At 45.6% G+C, this 21,334-nt stretch overlaps 1 protein-coding gene across 1 annotated transcript in view; it reads left to right on the top strand.

Annotated features, from left to right (window-relative positions):
• The window catches only part of IQUB (IQ motif and ubiquitin domain containing), a 256,750-nt gene that overhangs the window by 53,904 nt on the left and 181,512 nt on the right, over nt 1-21,334 (top strand). Inside the window, exons 3-5 of the mRNA XM_069229884.1 lie at nt 19,027-19,161; nt 19,498-19,665; nt 19,767-19,942. Of these exons, the coding sequence (XP_069085985.1) occupies nt 19,027-19,161; nt 19,498-19,665; nt 19,767-19,942 (479 nt within the window). The remainder of the gene's footprint in view (nt 1-19,026; nt 19,162-19,497; nt 19,666-19,766; nt 19,943-21,334) is intronic.

Here is a 21,334-nt window from a genome sequence, read left to right on the forward strand (position 1 = left end):
ATTACCCCCTTAGTGTCTTCTCCGATGAGTTGATGATGAAACCCAGAAAAGTTGTCTGCCTGGCCAGAGTCAAAAGAAACTTCTTCCTGTTGATGACAAACTCAAGGCCTTGAACAGTTGTACCATCATCTGATGATGTTCCAACAATCTCTCGAGACATTGACCCATTAAAAAAACAGGTCTTGAACTCGGACACCTGTCCCCACCACAGAAACCGTAGTAATGTGCATAAATGGGCACGGTGAGGTGCACATCTTTGATGTCCAATATCACAGTCCGGTTGTCTAATCGCAGAAGATCCCTCAGAAGATGGACCCCTTCCATCTTGAAGTGGCAATAGACCAACCATTCGTTGAAGTCCTGGACATTTATGACAGGCCGTTGGTCTCCATTCCTTTTCTCCACCAGAAAAATATTGCTATGAAATCTGGGTGGATGGAGGCAAGTTGCTGATATAGAGTCTTTCTGTAGCAGATCCGAAATTTCTTGTTCTATAAGGGTACATTCCTTCTTTGAAAAAACAAGAGGACCTGGGCAGCAACACTGAATGGCATAACCATTAACCAAGAAGCCCTGTACAGGCTGAAGAACCCAGGCATCTAGAGTCAGGGACCTCCAATTGGTTAGGAAGAGTGCGAACGCCCCCCTGTCCCCACCCACATGTTATTGGGAAGAAGGGTGAATCCTAACTTGGATTATTTCTTTGGAACTGTCACTGGGAGCTGCTTTGTGAACCGCTAATCTTCTGTGTTCCTCTAGATGGGAAGAAGCCCCCTGTCGCGTAGGCTCTCATTATCCTGAGACTACTGGATTTGGGCGGCAGAATCGCTTGCACTGTGGGAGACTGAGTCTGAACCCACTACAGGTGATACCTGTCGGCCTAATCCAGGTTTTGTTCTGGCTAATTGGCAGTGCCTCATCTCCACAAAAACACAACAGGGAGTACGGGGTTCTTTTAATGTATCGAGGGATGGATCATTGGTGTATCAATTGTGACACCAGATCCCTCGTGGTCCTCAATTTGAGGCGGGGTATCAGTTAGCTATGGTGCTGCAGAGGGTCTGGAAAACAGGTGGGGGAAGGAAGGGAATTTCCTTTACAGACTAGGTGGTCTCACACACTATATAGTGTCATGCTTCATCATATGACCACCTAACCCCACCCAGGTAGGACAGTGCCACCTGGGCGGACTCAACCTCACTGTTAAAGGAACAGGAGGGAGTGCGTAAATTAATTCTGGTTCTGGAAATAGAGGGATCCAGCTAAACTAAGGAATAAAAACACTTAAACAGATACCTGTGTGAGTATTTAATAGAAGGTTCTGTTTGGTGTGGTTAAAAAGTGGAGATTGGGACTCCTCTGTGAGAACAAGGACTCACAGGGTCACCTATCTAGGAGGAAGGAGCCAACATGTTTCTGCCCTCAGTAATGAGCTCTGGAAAGTCTCAGGGCATTCATCAGGGCGAAGGATCCCTGCTACTCATGCTAAGTGTATGAATAAGTGCGGAACAAAATAATATAGGGGGCCTACCTTGCCAGGAAACTACCTGGGAGGGGGCCTATTGGAAGTAAAACAGACCAACAATGAGAGTAGCATTGTGACACAGCACTGCACAGCAAACCACAGCACACGTGAAGCAGAAAATCATGCAGCAAACAGAATTACTGGGTGCACAAGGCATTCATCACATAATTTATGGACAAAATCACAACTAAGTAGTGGACAATAAAACTAGGACGGTATGTAAGATGTTCTTACCCTATCCCTAGAGGCTACTGGCCTCTGGTGTCCAGGAGAGGGAGTGTCCCCTTATTGTCAGACACTAAGGTTCAGAAGAAGGAGAAAGTGGAAAACTATGTTAAGATAAAAACCAAAGGGGAAAAGAGGATCGGCCTCTAGAGATGCGAAAGCAAGGCCCCTTGGTGGACGGTCACCTGCTAGGTTCCATAACGCTAAAAAGCGACTAACCCAGAGAAAAAGAGGGGGGAGGCAGAAAAAGGACGAAAAGATCAAATAGAGGGAGAACAAAGGAAAGCAGGGAAGAGCAAGAAAAGAAAGACAAGGAAAAGGAACAGAGGAAGATGACTGAAAAAAGAAGAAAAAGCAGAAGAAAAAAGAATAAAGGAAAAAAAAGAGAGAGGAACAGGGGAAAAAAAGGAAAAGGAACAAGCTAAAGAGAAAGAAGGAAGAAAAGGGGAGGAAACAGAAGAGAAGTAGGTAAAGAAAGAAAAAGGGAAAGAGAAAGGAATGAGAGAGAAGGAAGCTTATTGACATCTTATCTATGTTGTCCAGAGGTTGCCGGATCACTCACTGCATCAAAGGTGGGCGCTCACTGTGCGCCTAAACCGTCCTCTCCCAGGACCGCTTGGATGAAGTGGCCTGGGAGAGACGGGTAAATATAGTGATAATTGCCAGGGTTAATTGAAAACAGGTGGAGGCAATCACTGCCGCAGCCCGGGGTCCGGACGCTAATTGGACGTGGGACCCGGAAGAGCAGCCTTCATTGCGGTCGGCCGGTTCGTCGTCTCCACCGTGCCCCAACGTCGGAAGGACGTGGGACCCGGAAGGGATTCCATTGCGGACGGCCGGTGAAGCTTCCACCTTGGTCGGCCGGTTCGTGGTCTTGGCCCTAACCGCGGGGCTGCGCGTTAGGAAGTGACCTTCGCCTTAGCAAGATGGCAGAAGGCCTATCCTTCAATGATGAGGAAGTATCAGCAATCCTCACAGCCCCCTCTCTCCTTGGGGACACAGCTTTATCCAAGAGTCTGTCCCAATTGGGAGACTGGGACACACTAGTGGAGTTAAAACGCTCACAGATCAAAACCATCCTACACGGAGCTGTCCTAACGGAATACCTCTGCAGCAACACGGCACCGAACGGGCTATTGGTTACCAATGAACCACGTATATTTCTAGACGACCTCGAGTTTAGGAAAGATTGGGCCCTTATAGCGTGGAAATGTACACGTGATTGGCTTATACTAATCATAAAAACAGCCACTAGGTTATCTGATGCCCTCTTAATTCAGATCAAAACCAGTGAAAATAATTTGAAGTCAGGTGTGAGCATTCTCTCTTTTAAAAAGAAACTGGAGGAGGTGAATAGGAATATGAACGAATACCAAGAATACCTGACCCAGCAGAAAATAGAAAAATTCCAAAAAGATCTGAACCGTTTCTTCCTAGAAAAAGTGTACCCCTACACCAAACCCGATTACGTAGCCAAAACCTCCAATAATGCGTCTGAGACATCATCAGACAGCAACACTAGCTCAGACAATGACAGCGAGTCCTCCGGGAACACACGGCAACGCCGCGGACAACGTGGGGAACGCCGGGGTAGATGGAACTACCCACCTATGCCACCCCCTTGCCCTCCGTATTTCAACCAGCAATGGGGTTGGCCAAACCAATATGGGCCTCCTACGCAATACCAAGCACCCTTCCTGCAGCACCCTGCCCAATGGTCCTTCCCTGACCCACCACCTCCTTTTTTAGACAGAGGCCACAGGAGGGGAAAAGGTAGAAGGAAAGAAGTGCAGTGGCGCCCAAAAGAGGACACCCTGGAGAACCTAACGCTCAGAGAAGCCACCCCAGGGACAAGCAAGACGCAATAAATAATGATTCAGACAATAAGATCAACATCATAAACCTGAGCAACCGGACACTGAGCGAATCCGAAACCCGAGCATTAAGTAAAGGTTTAAATTTTGTACCTACCCCACAAATAGATCTGTTCAAAACTAGAACAGAATTAGCGGGTTTGTTCCGCAAGATTCGCCTCAAAACCTTCTTTCTTGGCAAAGAGTATGAGACTCCTGAACAGACCACAGGACTGCGTCCTAAGTCCGTCTTTTGTCCAACAGCAGGGCAAATGCCTCCTGAGGTTTTGGCATTCGAGAAATCAGTGTCCCTTAAGATCAATGGGCTCACAAAGACATCAAACAGAGTATTTCACAACATGAGTAAGGAGGAGCTCGAGGCCCTTACATGTCTGACATCCGACCCCAGCATCATTATAAAACCCGCCGATAAAGGCGGCACAACAGTGATTCTCCCACAAAAGATGTAAAGAGATGAGTGTGAGCGACTCTTGGGTAACACTAAACATTACAAACGTCTTGCCCGTGACCCCACTCCCGATATCCAAGAAGAAATCTCCTTTTTGGTAGCTAACGGTATGGAGAACAACTGGCTCACTGAACACGAGGCAGCTTTCCTAATACAGACTAACCCTAAGACCCCTTACTTCTACATTCTGCCAAAGGTACATAAAGAAAAGATTCCCCCTCCAGGCAGACCAACAGTATCTGGGATCGGCTCAGCATTAGAGCCCTTGTCTAAGTTTGTGGATTTCTTTTTACAACCATTAGTGAGAAGAATCCCTACTTACCTCAAGGGCACCACCGATGTCCTACTACTACTGGAATCCATATCTTTTGACAAAACTAAAGAACTCCTGATTACTCTAGATGTGGAATCTCTATATACTAACATCCCCCAGGAGGCCACACTGGAAGTGATCAGTAACCTGTTAGAAGCAAATATGGGTGAATCTATAACCCCACCTGAATTCATACTGGACCTAGCGCATCTTGCACTCACGTGGAACTACTTCAAGTTTAAAGAAAGTTTCTTCTTACAAACACAAGGGACATCAATGGGCAGCACTTTTGCCCCCAGTTTGGCATGCCTATATGTCGACAACTTCGAGAGGCTTGTGGTCCTTCACGATGACAACCCTTACCGAGACTAGATAAAACTATGGATGCGGTACATTGACGACATCCTGCTGGTGTGGACAGGAAACAAGGAAGAGGCCTTTGCCTTTGCTGCCTGGCTCAATGGGGCCAACCCCTTCCTCACTTTCACCATGACCATAGGTGATAACAAACTACCTTTCCTTGACCTTCTCATCTATGAGCACAATGGTGGCTTGGCAACAGAAGTATACTATAAACCCACGGACCGTAATAATCTGCTACAATACCAGAGCTTTCATCCACGAGCTCTGAAGGATAACCTCCCAGTGGGACAATTCCTACGACTGAGACGGAACTGCTCGTCTGTAGCTGATTACTGCAAACATGCTGATAAACTAGCCACCAAATTACAAACTAAGGACTATCTCACACATCTGGTCAACAGGGCTCGCAAAAGAGCACGCAACAACAACAGGGACCAGCTACTGCAGCCCCGGGCAGTGAAACCAGACCTTGAGAAGATCGTGTGTGTTACTACTTTTAGCCCCTTATCCAATAAGATTCAGAAGATTATTAAAGATGACTGGAAGATTCTCACATCAGGTGGCTTACCCTTCCAGCCGCCACTACATGCATATAAGAGAGCAACCAACATACCTGACCTAGTGGTCCATACAAGACCTAAAGATAAGCCCCGTCCCAGACAGACGCTCTGGCATATCCCACCTCCAGCAGGCCACTACCCCTGTGGCAATTGCAGTGTGTGCCGCCTAACCCGTAAGTCTACTACCATTAACCTCAACCTCAAAACCCCATGGGTACAAAAATCTCTTACGAACTGTAATAGTAAGAATGTGGTTTATTTGATCAAATGTCCCTGCCTACTCAAATACGTGGGTATGACCACCAGAAAGATCAGTACTAGAATCTGCGAACACAGAAGCACGATCCGGTGTAAACGCGATGCCACCAAATTAACCAGTCACTTCCTTCTGAAGAACCACTCTCCGGATGACATGTCCTGGACGGCCCTCGAAGCAACTTACCCGACAACCCCCAAGATGTCACAAAAACTGTTTCGGGCTGAACAACGCTGGATGTGGAGGTTGCACACAGATACTGCTGGTCTAAACGATGAGATACCCTGGTTCTCTCTCCAAAATTAGATCCTTCGATAGTCTCCAAAATTAGATCCTCCGCTAGTAGCCTATCGAACCACGTCGGTCTTTCTGCCACCCCTGCCTTCTCCTACTGCTCCTGCCCTCTGTGCCCTTCTGTGTTCCCATCACATCCCCCTCCATTGCACTTTTTATCTCCTTCTCCTTTTCCTTCTCTTCCCCATCAACTCTCACCCCTGTATCTTGCTTTTTTCCCTCCCCCCCCCCCTTTCTGGTTCCTCCTTCTACTTTCTCTTCTCCTCCTTCCTGCCTTCTTTTCCTCCTTTTTTCCTCTTCTCATCCCCCCTCGGCCCTTTCCCTCTCCCTCTCCCTCCCCTGCCCTGTCCTCCTCCTTCCCATCCCTCTTTCCTTCTTCCCGCTTTTTAGTCCTCTTTTCTTTCCCCTCCCTTCCATCCTTCTTTCCTTCCTTTTTTCCGCTTTTTGTCATCTTTTCTTCTCCCCCCCACCCCCCCTCCCCTTCTCCTGTTCTCCTTCTTGGAGCCCCCGCTGCCCCCCTCTTGTACTTTATTTTTTCCCCTCCTCGGCCTCATTGTCCCAGGCCGCGGGCCGCCGGGCAGACCTTTTCCCTGGCTTTCCCCGCGGCTGCTGGGGAACTACGCCTCATTCTCCTAGGCCGCGGGACGCCGGGCAGACCTGTCCCCCGGCTTTCCCCATGGCCGCCGGGGAACTACGTTTCCCGGCCGCCCCCGCGGGGACCGCGTCACTTCCTGACGCGCAGCCACGCGGTTAGGGCCAAGACAACGAACCGGCCGACCACAGTGGAAGCTCCACCGGCCGTCCGCAATGGTATCTCTTCCGGGTCCCACGTCCTTCCTACGTCGAGGCACTACGCCTCATTCCCCTAGGCTGCGGGCCGCTGGGCAGACCTGTCCCCCGGCTTTCCCCATGGCCGCCAGGGAAGTACGTTTCCCGGCCGCCCCTGCGGGGACCGCGTCACTTCCTGATGCGCAGCCCCGCGGTTAGGGCCAAGACCACGAACCGGCCGACCACAGTGGAAGCTCCACCGGCCGTCCGCAATGGAATCTCTTCCGGGTCCCACGTCCTTCCGACGTTGGGGCACGGGGGAGACGACGAACCGGCCGACCGCAATGAAGGCTGCTCTTCCGGGTCCCACGTCCAATTAGCGTCCTGACCCCGGGCTGCGGCGGTGATTGCCTCCACCTGTTTTCAATTAACCCTGGCAATTATCACTATATTTACCCGTCTCTCCCAGGCCACTTCATCCAAGCGGTCCTGGGAGAGGACGGTTTAGGCGCACAGTGAGCACCCACCTTTGATGCAGTGAGTGATCCTGCAACCTCTGGACAACATAGATAAGATGTCAATAAGCTTCCTTCTCTCTCATTCCTTTCTCTTTCCCTTTTTCTTTCTTTACCTACTTCTCTTCTGTTTCCTCCCCCTTTTCTTCCTTCTTTCTCTTTAGCTTGTTCCTTTTCCTTTTTTTCCCCTGTTCCTCTCTCTTTTTTTCCTTTATTCTTTTTTCTTCTGCTTTTTCTTCTTTTTTCAGTCATCTTCCCCTGTTCCTTTTCCTTGTTCCTTGTCTTTCATTGTCTTGCTCTTCCCTGCTTTCCTTTGTTCGCCCTCTATTTGATCTTTTTGTCCTTTTTCTGCCTCCCCCCTCTTTTTCTCTGGGTTAGGCGCTTTTTGCGTTATGGAACCTAGCAGATGACCTTCCACCAAGGGGCCTCGCTTTCGCATCTCTAGAGGCCGATCCTCTTTTCCCCTTTGGTTTTTATCTTCACATAGTTTTCCCCTTTCTCCTTCTTCTGATCCTTAGTGTCTGACAATAAGGGGACACTCCCTCTCCTGGACACCAGAGGCCAGTAGCCTCTAGGGATAGGATAAGAACATCTTACATACCGTCCTAGTTTTATTGTCCACTACTTAGTTGTGATTTTGTCCATAAATTATGTGATGAATGCCTTGTGCACCCAGTAATTCTGTTTGCTGCATGATTTTCTGCTTCACGTGTGCTGTGATTTGCTGTGCAGTGCTGTGTCACAATGCTACTCTCATTGTTGGTCTGTTTTACTTCCAATAGGCCCCCTCCCAGGTAGTTTCCTGGCAAGGTAGGCCCCCTATATTATTTTTTTCCGCACTTATTCATACGCTTAGCATGAGTAGCAGGGATCCTTTGCCCTGATGAATGCCCCGAGACTTTCCAGAGCTCATTACTGAGGGCATAAACATGTCGGCTCCTTCCTCCTAGATAGGTGACCCTGTGAGTCCTTGTTCTCACAGAGGTGTCCCAATCTCCACTTTTTAACCACACCAAACAGAACCTTCTATTAAATACTCACACAGGTATCTGTTTAGGTGTTTTTATTCCTTAGTTTAGCTGGATCCCTCTATTTCCAGAACCAGAATTAATTTACGCACTCCCTCCTGTTCCTTTAACAGTGAAGTCAAGTCCGCCCAGGTGGCACTGTCCTACCTGGGTGGGGCTAGGTGGTCATATGATGAAGCATGACACTATATAGTGTGTGAGACCACCTAGTCCGTAAAGGAAATTCCCTTCCTTCCCCCACCTGTTTTCCAGACCCTCTGCAGCACCATAGCTAACTGATACCCCGCCTCGAATTGAGGACCACGAGGGATCTGGTGTTACAATTAATACACCAATGATCCATCCCTCGATACATTAAAAGAACCCCGTACTCCCTGTTGTGTTTTTGTAGTGATTTTGGGAGCTGAGTACGGTTGTGTTCTTCTTTTGCCTTTCCCCTCTCTCCCATATACTCTCTCATTGTGAATTGAGTGCCTTATCTCCACCCAAGAGCAGGGATGATTGGGCAAGCGAGCACGTGACACAATTGACTCCTCAGGGAAATCGTGGTCACTCAGATCTCATCCGTTTCTCTCAGTTATATTAGCCTCACGTATACAAGGACAATCAGAGGCAGAATATAATTTCAATAAGGTTTTATTGAAGTAACTGCATCTTAGATAATAAAGCCTGTACTGCAATAACTAGGACGATGAAGCATGACAGGATTAAAATTGTGACGAGGAGAGTGAAACATAAAAATAACGCTGCAATATTGTCACTAGCATAATTAAAATAGCTCCTACTTAGGCTATGTTAGAGCACAGCATGTTAAGCTCTAGTTCTGCCCTTCAGGTTCCCCTGGGAAGACATCATCCCTCATACCTGAGCAAGAGGCCTGTAGTCTACATAAGTAGCTGCAGCGAAACAATCAGCATACAGTCATGGTCATCTGGCTGGAATCTCCCTCTAATGTACATGGGTCAAAGTAGTGTTTGTATAATAAAACAGCTGGTGTTCCAAGAAGGGATTCTCACATAAGAGTGTGTATGTTTCTATGAACACTAAAGACAAAGTTTACCACATTTGTCAGCAACCTATCTTACTTCAGCCTTGAGAAAAGCACTGAGTGAAGGAAATGTCTTGTTTAAGAACGCAGTGCTGGCCTAGGCAAAGAACAGCTAGATAGAGAAAGTAAAACAAGACCACAAATGAGGCCATTGTTAAAATAATAAAACAAAGCTGAATAAAATATGTCTAGATTAAAGTGCACAGCGGCAGGCCTAGTTTGCTAAAATAACATGTATGAAGCTATAACTAAAATGGCTACACAACACCCCGAACCTGGACTAATCCTGCCAGTGTCTTCGTTGGTAGCCTTGCCCTCTAGGAAAGCCTTGGGAAATGGTAAAGCTGGTCGAGGGCCTTCTTCCATGACCAGCTCCAGCAAAAAGTCTTGGGTCAAAAAAAATTCTTCATGGAAGCCTTTGCCTTGTCTAGGAAGATGACCATGGAGACAAACTCCCCCAACTCTTAATAAACTGTTCACCCTCGAGCCACCGCACCCGCTTCAGAAGAGGCTGAATCTCCCAACTTTTACCCACATTATTAAGGAGAGAGTGGCGCCTCTCCATCAAAAGGGCAAAATTTGAGTTCCCCAGGAAAATTACAACTCGTTGGGACCATACTGAAAGAGCTTCCAGATGAATGAGGGCACCAGACTGTTTCGCCTCCTCTGCCATGTGCAGAGTTTTAGTGAGGAGACCTATGACATCAAGAAGCTTACCCTGACAGGACCACCAGGATCTGTCCTTGCCTTTTTTAAGGTCACAGATATATTTTCCTAGGAATGTGGCCATCCTTGTATCTATGTCCAGAATGAGGACAACCTTTCCTGCCAAAGAGGATATAGGTATTCAGCCCAAAGACAAGCTCTCACCTCCTTCTCTAGAGGCCTCCGCAGGTGGCGGTCATGTAATTAGCTACCTTGTCTGACGGCGACCACTTGGCAGAACGAGAGTGCAGAAAGTCTTCAAGGGTCCAGCATGTCAGAGGTCCGAACCCCCACTTTTGTGGGGTAGTGATATCTGAGTAAAGAAAGCCAGAGAAAGAAGCCAGGGCCTAGAAGGGCCGACTTTGTCAATAGAATCAAGGGAGGGCCCTGAAAGCTCTGTTGGCTCCTCCCCCATATTGGGGAATAAGTGTGAAGCACCAAGTTCGACTCTTCAGTTCCTGCTTGTGCTTGGCCAGGCGTTGCACCTGAGCAGGAATGTCCTGGCCCAGCAATTGGTGGAGTCCTCATGAGTGGGGCTGTTATACTCCTAAGGTAAGAGGTCCTAGATAAACATAAAGTAAGTGCATGAGGTCCCTCTCAAGAGGTTCAATGGCTGAGGCCATAGCCTGGTGTATGGAGGTGTCCACTGCATCGCAGAAATTGTCATCCAAGGGGAGGATGGAGACTGACTCTTCATTCATATAGTCCCCTTCCATCTCCTGCATGATGTGCCTGGAAGAATCTGATATGGGTCTCCGTGCGACAAAAGGCAGGCCTTTAATGTGGCACAAGAGCAAACCCAGCTAATATTGAGTGTCCTAACAAAGGTTACAGGGACGTTATAGTTAGGTTCACATTTTAATCACATTTTAACCACACAAAATAAATGTAATTATACTTATGTTAAGAAACTATAACTCATAACCTAAAGTTACTTAAGGCATAAGTTTTAGTTTCTTCACATATGTATAACTATAACTGCTGAATTGTAATGGTTTTGTGTGGGTAATACATGAACCTAACTATAACGTCCCTGCAACCTTTGTTTTTTCCAATGAATTTCTATTGTTTCTTTAATGTAAAGTATCTATCTCTCTCTCTCTCTCTCTCTCTCTCTCTCTCTCTATATATATATATATATATATATATATATTCAGCCTGGACATTGTCCCTGTGGAACCAAGTGCTAAAAATAGAGTTTAAAAAAAATTAGTTGCAAAAAATTAATACAGACACCCTGGGACCGTAGAGACTTCCAGGCGGATGGGAAAGGGCAAAAGTTCTGTGGCAGTGGTGGCACTCACTAATCCTTTTGTACCAGCATGCTGACCATGGAGCAGCAACACGCCTTGTCACACGCTTATCAGAATCGCAGTCCTGGAGCACCCTCTAGTCGGCAGAGAGCTCCACCGTGCTCACACGGTCCCGTCAAAATCATCCATACCGTGAAAGTAGAGTTGAGGCACCTTACCACAGCAAACACCTAAAGGAAACAATGAATGTTAATATAAAAAAACTTACACTACCATCACAATAGAAAGAAGTATAAAGAAACGTATCTGCCGGCTGCTGGAGCAGGAAAGAAAGAGTGAGATTAAAGGAAGGATGTGCTCTATTATGGGACACTATGGGCCTGATTATGATCTTGGCGGATGGAATACTCCGTCATAAACGTGTCGGATTTCTCATCCGCCATATTACAAGTTATAGTATATCCTATGGAACTTGTAAGATGGTGGGCGGGAAATCCGTCACGTTTGTGACGGAATATCCCATCTGCCAAGGTCGTAATCAGGCCCTATGTTCTGATTGGGTGAAGTTGGTTAATTTCCTTTCCCGATGGTTATTGAGAAAGGTAGCTTTTTTATCAGTGTTAAAACTGCTAGATTTGAGAAAGAGGAGGAAAGTTGAGCATAATCCTCGGTCCTGACATGGAATTTTATCATGTATAATTTATGCAATCTAAGTATTTCCGTTTACAATTCAAATTTGGATATGTCGGCCACTAATTACAGCATCGAATTTAATTATAGTGATTGGTCCCGACTCATTGAAACCAAAGTGTGTGTGAGCTGTAGGAAACATGACCCATTAAAAAAGCTCTGATAACGTATTGATATAACCAAAGGGAATTTCCTGCCAGTTGCAAAGTCTCAGTAAAAATGTTAGACTCCCTTTTTTCAGTAAAAATATTAGACTCCCTTTTTTACAAAGTTGTGTGTATGTAAAACACACACATTTGGATTCTTGCCCTCCTCAAGAGATAAAATGAATGCTTCCTCATATGAACTTTAATGAGTACTTTTTCTATATTATTTTGCTCCTAGATTACACTGAAATATCTTCTGAAATTCATTCCCGAATCCATCTATTCCTGCAGATTTTTCCTTCATACCTTCCTGCTATCCTGTAGCCTGATTCTGAGGCTTTGACTTCCTGTTACTCCTTAGACTCATGCGAGGTATTCGTTTATCCACGAATTCTCTGTATTATCCTGACAATGCTTAACTTCAGTGAAATAGTTTTTAAGAGTAATATTTCTTAAACACGCTACCCATCTTCTTACTGTAATAAGAAAGCAGGCCAGTCATATAATGAATAACATTGTATTACGTTTAGCTATGTAGGCGGCAATATTTATAAAATAAAGTTTTATCATGTAATTGTTTAGCAGCAATGTTAGTGAACTGGGTACTATATTCATAATTAGCAGTTAAGCCCATCTTAACGCTCATGAGCTTTCTCCTCCGGTACGAACAAACATTATACCTGTCAACTCTTCATCTTTTCCTTCAGAACATTTCTCTCTTCCCAGCATAAATGTATTTCCCCCTTGGTTTCACTGTATGATTACCTTGGATATATAGGGCACTCCAGTTCATTCCTTATTGACTTCTCAGACAACGAGAACATCCATTGAGTCAATATTGCATTTCTTGAAGTTTGGGACGTTTTCCTTTATACGTTTTAAAAACTCAGAATCAGAACACTTCTCACCGTTGCTGTCTTTAATCTGACTTCAGGCATCTTGTTGAAGTGAGTCTTCAAATTCTTAGGGCAATTATTGACTTTTAAGAAGGGATCACTTTCATTTCTTGTTTGCTTCCATCCCTGAGAGCGGGGAACCAGTGATCAATTCTAGACCAAGAATGTTGGTGATAAGCATAGTAAGTGTCTTTTCTTTTCTTGGGGTGAATCACTTGCTAATCATTCCTAACCCCACCTTTCCCACTGATTCGTGACACTTGTTTTAGCTTTAGCCGTGGTTGGTACTGATTTATAGGACTCCTTTGTTACGGGCGATGGCTTTAAGTAGAAAATGTTTCAGGGAGACATTTTGTTTTTCATGAACAAAAATGTTCTCATCGAATCTGTCTCCTGCCAGTATATCTTACATGATTGTTTTGTGCGAACTCTATGAAGTTAATTCTGATATGAGTGAAGCGTAATTGGCATAATACATGAAACTCCACAAAAATTATATTTCTCACAAAAAGCTGATATGTTAACATACCTCTATTGATCTATCCCTTTGTGTTGTAGGTTGTGTTGTTAGTTGTGTCACTGTTCTAAATTACGTTTTTCTGTCATTGTTTTGATCTTAAGCAATGTTAAAAACCTCTCCTACAAAGAAGGGCCCTTGGTAAAAAGAGAGAGCTCTAGTTTTACCTCTTCTGACCTCCTGTGTAAATTTATATCTGGGTGCCGTTCTTCTCTGTGAAATGTTGCTGGATGAGATGGAAGGTGAACAAGAAACGATAATTGCCTTTGAAACAGGTAATTTAAAATGTTGCTATTCCAAAGGTTGTGCCACTGACAACCCACATACCAGCTAAGGTGTATCTACCTCTACTGTAGCGTTGTGACTTTACTGTTTTTGAGTGCTTGCTTTCTGAATATTAATCTTGCACCTTTCCTTATTGTGAGATGTTAGTAATTGAGGTGACAGCATGTTTGCAATGTAACTGTATTCTCAGATCATATTCTCCGACTTACCACCCTGCTAAAGATATGTCCTAAATATATGAACAGTGGCAGCTCCTCCTCTTTGGCATCGCCCCTTCACCAGCAGCAACTGCTGCAAATCCTTTAACAATGAAAAGATAATAAACAAAGTTTACTAGCTTTTCATTGTTAAAGGGGCGGGCATTGGGGATGACGAGCACTGAGGGGAGTGCACTGTGCAATCCCCTCAGTGCGCATGTGTGTTTGGCCGGCCGTCTCAGGCCGGCCAAACACACATGCGCACTGTGCTCTCTCCAGCCCTGCACTGTGTTGTCAGGCTGGAGAGAGCAGGAACAGCCTCCTAGTCTGCCCGGGCGTGGCCTTCTTTTAGCAGCGTCAGGATTGTCCGCAGGGCAAGCTGAGCCTGTGCCTGCCTGCTGCTGAGGAGACTGAGGAGCGGTGGCACGGCACCGCATGCAGGTACGTTTTTAAAATGTATTTTTAAATTTTTATAAAATGCCCCTCCCTTCTCCGCCCGTCCCCTGTAACCCCCACGAGCCGCGACTGTATACGAATGTCCATAGGCGCTGTAGTAAGGATTAACAGGAGACTCGGACTCATAAAGATAACTTATTTTCACTCTCCCTTCTTATGATAACCTGTCAGTATAAAGACAGTTCCTGATAGTTGGCTAAAAACTATTAGTGATGTTTGCATTATAATTTAATCTGAATATATGGTGGTTGGAGTTGCTTTTCAAATCATTAATTATTGATGTAGCTCGGCTAAATATATGCCAGTGCGTACTGCCCTGTCCACTAGGGACTTGATTATGAATGCTTCTGAATAATTACCAGTCCCCGTAGAAATATGGGCCTTGTGTTTTCACCATTATACCTCATGCTCCTAGTTGACCTTCTGAGGCAAGTTTTTGTTCATTTTCTCGATTCTGTATTGGCTATAAAAGGAGGACAGTGCTTTCCGAATCCCTCCATCTTAAATTCAGTGACTTCTCACCCAAGTAATCCATTTTGGGTTTTTCATTGTGGCTCACTTGACTGGTGTGTTTTCACATTCTATTGCAAACCTTTGAATTTAGGTTTGGGGGTCACTTTAGGGGAGATTTACCTGGAAATGTGATAGCATCTTTTTGAGATACTTTTTAATCCTGAACAGGACACAAACATGAGTTTGTGCATTAAATGGGATTAAAATTTGTGCAGTAATTCCAAACTCTTTCCCGTATTCAAATTTCACCAAAAAAACAGGCAGAAATCATATTATAAAATATCCCAAATTTAGAATTTTGGAACTTGGAACAGATGCTAATATATAGTATAACCATAATATCCCCTATGCAGAATTCGGAATTAGAAGTTAATACCATACCTAGTAATTATTACTCCTGTAGGGTTTGATATATACTGAATGCATTATTACCAACCCAACTAACTGGTTTCACAAACTGAGTGTGCTAGTATTTTATTAACTACTCTTAAGAAGAGTTTTGGACAGAGGTTAGTGGTTTGGGGAGGTTAGTGGGAGTTTTTACAGCGCCTTTGTAATACACATTCTCACTCCGTATGAGGTTTGCTGAATAAAAAGCTCCATCTTCTAGGGCTGAGATTTTGTTATCAGGGGCAAGCTTGACTTTCTTAAGAGGATCTGCCTATGTGTTACAATTCTTTAAATTCTTATTCTTAGGTGTCGACTCAATTTAACTTACCCCTTTGGATTTGATCATTGTTGAGTCTGAGGTAAGGGGATTCTCCCCTACCAATGAATGACCTGTGTATGTTCACAATCAGTCCTATCTGAGATCAATACGACTTGCAGTGTCCAAGCTGACCTGGGTCTTTACTACAAGCACTCCAACATGAGCGAAAATAACAGTGTGCCACAAGATTATGGGCCTGATTCTAACTTTGGAGGACGGTGTTAAACCGTCCCAAAAGTGGCGGATATACCACCGACCGTATTACGAGTCCATTATATCCTATGGAACTCGTAATACAGTAGGTGGTACATCCGCCACTTTTGGGACGGTTTAACACCGTCCTCCAAAGTTAGAATCAGGCCCTATATGTGTATTTAAGATGTATTTAAGTTATTAATAAAAAATATTAAATCCAATTAGGACTGCTGATCAATCTATGTTGAAACCTTTATGAATGATAAATGTATCTGTGCTGCAACATTTTTTTTCTCCCAAAAATCTTCATGAGCGTTTCGTAAATAACACAGCAAACAGTATATTTAGGTGGCAACCTTGCGCTGGGCAATAAAATACAAGAAACAGTAAGGGATGCACGCACACACCCACACCCACCCAACCAAGCACAAGGGGCATTCGCATAGCAGTTTCAAATACAGAAGAAATCACAACAATGGATACGGTTACGCACCCCACATAGAACAACACCTCAATTCAATTATGCAGAGGGAGTCGCAGCTCCCAATGGAAGCTGGATATCATAGTATTTCAACCACCTTCCCTATACGTTGTGGAATTTGCACGGGCATCCTCTGCTTGTGTATGTGACTCTTTCGGCTGCTATATATAGGTCCATTTCTCTTCTCCATTCCAGCAGTGGTGGGGTTGTCGTGCCCCCTAATGTAGTGCCACTACCCGTTTTGGCTACCACCAACCCCAAATTACATAAAAGAAGCTGCCCCATTGAGATATCAACATCTCCCACATTCCCAACAGGATGTACTTGGGGTCAAGAGGAATACTTGCTCCCACCACCTTGCCCAACTCACCCGCCACCTGTGTCTAATACTGCTGTATAGCAGGGTAACTCCAGAGTATATCTATGGAGGAAGCTCTCTCATCCCCACAATGGAGAAAGGCCGCAGAGAGCGCTCTTCCCTCCCGGTCTAAGCGATCCCTGTCGTAGTAGATCCGGTGTAGAATTTTCAGTTGGGTCAAGTGCAGTCAGGATTTTATGGTCACCTAGTCCCTAGTAAAGTGCACTATATGTGCCCAGGGCCTGCAGATTAATTGCTACTAGTGGGCCTGCAGCACTGCTTGTGCCACCCACTCAAGTAGCCCCTTAACCATGTCTCAGGCTTACCATTGCAAGGCATTTGTGTGCAGTTTCACTGCCAAGTTCGACTTGGCATTTAAAAGTACTTGCCAAGCCTAAAACACCCCTTTTTCTACATATAAGTCACCCCTAAAGTAGGCCCTAGGTAACCCATAGGCCAGGGTGCTGTGTAGACAAAATGCAGGGCATGTACCTGTGTAGTTTACATAGCCTGCTAGTGTAAAATTCCTAAATTCGTTTTGCACTGCTGTGAGGCCTGCCTCTTTCATAGGCTAACATTAGGACTACCCTCATATACTGTTTGAATGGTAGCTGTTGATCTAAAAGAAGTAGGGAGGTCATATTTAGTATGGCCAGAATGGTAATACAAAATCCTGCTGACTGGTGAAGTTGGATTTAATATTACTATTTTAGAAATTCCACTTTTAGAAAGTGAGCATTTCTCTGCACTTAACTCCTTCTGTGCCTTACAATCCATGTCTGGCTAGGTTCAGTTGACAGCTCCCTTGTGCATTCACTCAGACAAACCCCAAACACAGGATGCTCATTCTCACTTGCATACATCTGCATATTGAATGGGTCTTCCTGGGCTGTGAGGGTGGAGGGCCTGACACTTACATGTCAAAGGACAGTAGCCTGCCCTCACACAAAGGACTGCCACACCCCCTACTAGGACCCTAGCGAACAGGATGGAACTGAAAGGGGACCTTGTGCACTTCTAAGCCAATCTTTGAAGTCTCCCCCACTTCAAAGGCATATTTGCCTCAGCCCCTACCAACTCAGACACTTCTGAGGTAGACACTCTACTTCATCAAGACACTTCCTGGAGAAGAGCACCTGAACCAGAACCTGCAACCTGCCAAGAAGAACTGCCTGGCTGCCCAAAGGACTCATCTGACTGCTTTCTGTGAAGGACCGCTGCCTTGCTGTTGCCCTGCTGCCTTGCTGATCTCTGGCTGTGCTGAGAAGTGCTCTCCGAGGGCTTGGATAGAGCTTGCCTCCTGTTCCCTGAAGTCTCAGGACCAAAAAGACTTCATTACTGCAAGAAGAACTCCCTGTGCGGCCGAAATCGACGCACAGCATGCCACGCGGTGAAAAATTCACTGCACACCACACCGGAACGACGCAGCCCGACTTCGCAAGAAGAAGATCAATGCAGCGCCAGCGTAGCGACCAGCAATTCGACGCACGGCCCACTTGATCGACGCAAAGGCAAGCCGGAACGACGCAGCCCAACTTCCTGCGAGGAATCAGCAGCGCATGCCGTGCAGTAGAAATTTCCACGCAATGCCCACCAGATCGACCCAGCCCCTGTGACTTTGTCCTGTTAGTGCCGGATTTCAACACATCGTCCCCGGGGCGTCCGAAAACCTTGCAACCCGAAGAGGATCCAAGACTGAGTGCTGGAAATCGACGCAAAGCCTTCCCTGTGTGAAAAATAAACGACACATCGCCCTCTGCGGCCCGAGAAATCGACGCACGCCTCCCTGTTTTACACGCATCTCCTCCTCTGCGGTTCCTTGCGGAGATTTTGACCGCAGACCAGGTACTTGGTGCTTGCAAGAGACATTTCTTGCTTCTAGGAGACTAAAGACACTTTATATCATTTCTACAGTGATATTTTCAACATATACATATTGCATCGCAATCGTTTTTGACCTGCATTTATCCAGATAAATATTATATATTTTTCTAAACACTGGTGTATTTTTGTGGTGCTATACTGTGTTATTGCATGATTTATTGCATAAATACTTTACACATTGCCTTCTAAGTTAAGCCTGACTGCTCAGTGCCAAGCTAACAGAGGGAGGGCCAGGATAATTTGGATTGTGTGTGACTTACCCTGACTAGAATGAGGGTCCTTGCTTGGACAGGGGGTAACCTAACTGCCAACCAAAGCCCCATTTCTAACAGTACCTAACTCCTTTACCTACTCCTTGATGATGTCCTCATCATTTGAAGCCGTCAATCTCATCAAATGAAGATTGGATAGCAATGAACACCAACAATCACATATACTTTTTATTTACAAAAATAGCTCTAATGCATTGATTGCAAAACAAAAACCCTAGCAAAAAGTAACTATGTGGTCTTTTTTCTCATCAGTTAAAATCATGATAGTTCCTGATGGCCATGTGGTCACAACAGCTTTTACCATCGGCTTTACTATTGGAATGCTCAAGGAATACTTTGCATCGCAGTTAAAGATCCCACAGATGGTAATCCAAATCATGTTTCAAGGTATGTGTTACAGCCCTGTAGAAAACTGTAACAATCGTGAAATCAATTTTATTTGAGTCAATTTTGTTTAACACAAAGAATTGTGTTCCTGATTATCAGGATTATTATTTTCCGATTTTTATAATCGGAGCTCTTCCAATGTGTATTGGATGTTGTTGCTAAGGTGCTATTTTTGGATGGCGTATGGAATATCATTTGAGAAACTCAGAGTGCTTGGAGAGCAACATTAACATTTCAGATAGGGATGGTATAGGTATATTGCTATGTTCTTCTCACAGGTAAAGTTATACTTATGTACTTAACAATTACACATCCTTGTTTATTCTAAAATTTTAGGCAAACCAGTTCAAGACACAGACTCTCTAATGGACCTTGGTGTTAGACCCCATGGAACTATCCAGCTTGAGATGTTATCCACAGATCCAGACAGTTTTCCAATTAAGACGATTAAGCCACAGCATGACTACAACATGCCTGATGTGATAACTGTAAAAGTTCAGACTGGTTTGTATGGATAGTTTATTAATGTTTACAACACTCATTGTACCCAAGTCATCTGCATGCCAGTTTGCTAATACATCAGTCCTTCTATTGTTCTTGAGTAGATGCTGCTACCTATCAGGATGTGGTCGTGGAAATTGAGAGACTACCGTTCCACAAGCCGTACCTGGGTGGGTATAAACATAAACTGACTGGAGCAGAGTACCATCATGCAGGGACCCAAACTGTGCCAAAGAAGCGACCAGACAGAGGAGTTGAAGTCTTCAGCAGAGACACACAGGTGATTATTGATAGCATGTCTTGTAAAAGAGTCCAATGGTTAGGACCCTGCTGTGGATGTTTAGTATACTTTTCAACAAAATCCTACAGTTTTCTAAGAGTGCTGCATGGTTTTGCCTGCATCATCTTGTTTGCAATATTTTGCAAAGAATGTTGTAAGCTTCAGTGCCAGCTGAAATTCAACAAACTACTAACTTTCTATGGTATCTGTATTCTATAACACGTTTTTTCTGGCTTCTGCTTAAAATATAGATTGTAGCCGAAAAACACATTTTGCGAAGGATAGAAGAGCTGATTTCCAAAAAGGACCATTTAGCTGACACGGCCATATCTAATGACTGTTAGTCTTAAGTGTGACTTTAAAAAACAGATAGAATGGAGAGGTATTGCTTCTCAACACCTCATTCAAGCATTTTTCTATGAGTTGCGTGCTCTGGGAGGGGGGTCTGAACCGAAATATTTCTTCTATTAACCTTAGCCATGAAGTCAGATTCCTTAGCTGATCGGTCCATAAGTCTAAACATGCTTGTCCTTTTACCACAATCAGTTCTAAGTATCCAATTGACGACTTACTTCTGTAAACCTTATGAAAGAATCCCTGAAATATTACACTTTGTGTGATTATAAAAGCCCCTAGAGTATCTGGCATGATAACATTGAGTTAAAATTGAGAGAAGAGACTATGAAATGACTAAGGCCCTCATTCTGACCTTGGCGGGCGGCGGAGGCCGCCCGCCAAAGTCCCGCCGTCAGGTTACCGTTCCGCGGTCGAAAGACCGCGGCGGTAATTCTGACTTTCCCGCTGGGCTGGCGGGCGGTCTCCTTCAGACCGCCAGCCAGCCCAGCGGGAAAGAGGCTTCCACGATGAAGCCGGCTCGGAATCGAGCCGGCGGAGTGGAAGCTGTGCGACGGGTGCAGTTGCACCCGTCGCGTATTTCACTGTCTGCGCAGCAGACAGTGAAATACATGTAGGGCCCCTCTTACGGGGGCCCCTGCAATGCCCATGCCAGTGGCATGGGCACTGCAGGGGCCCCCAGGGGCCCCGCGACCCCCCCTACCGCCATCCGGATCTCGGCGGTCCGACCGCCGGGATCTGGATGGCGGTAGGGGGGGTCAGAATCCCCGCGGCGGTGCAGCAAGCTGCGCCGCCGCGGAGGATTCAATGGGGCCGCGGTACACTGGCGGGACCCCGCCAGTGGTGCCGGTCCGACCGCGGCTTTACCGCCGCGGTCGGAATCCCCATTGGAGCACCGCCGGCTTGTCGGCGGTGCTCCCGCGGTCCTCCGCCCTGGCGGTCAAAGACCGCCAGGGTCAGAATGAGGGCCTAAGTCTGTCATTTCATGCATATGTCCAAATATGTGTTCCAGGTATCCTCGAATTAACAAGCATTCTG

Source organism: Pleurodeles waltl, chromosome 4_1 (genome assembly GCF_031143425.1).
Source record: "Pleurodeles waltl isolate 20211129_DDA chromosome 4_1, aPleWal1.hap1.20221129, whole genome shotgun sequence".
Lineage (NCBI taxonomy): Eukaryota > Metazoa > Chordata > Amphibia > Caudata > Salamandridae > Pleurodeles > Pleurodeles waltl.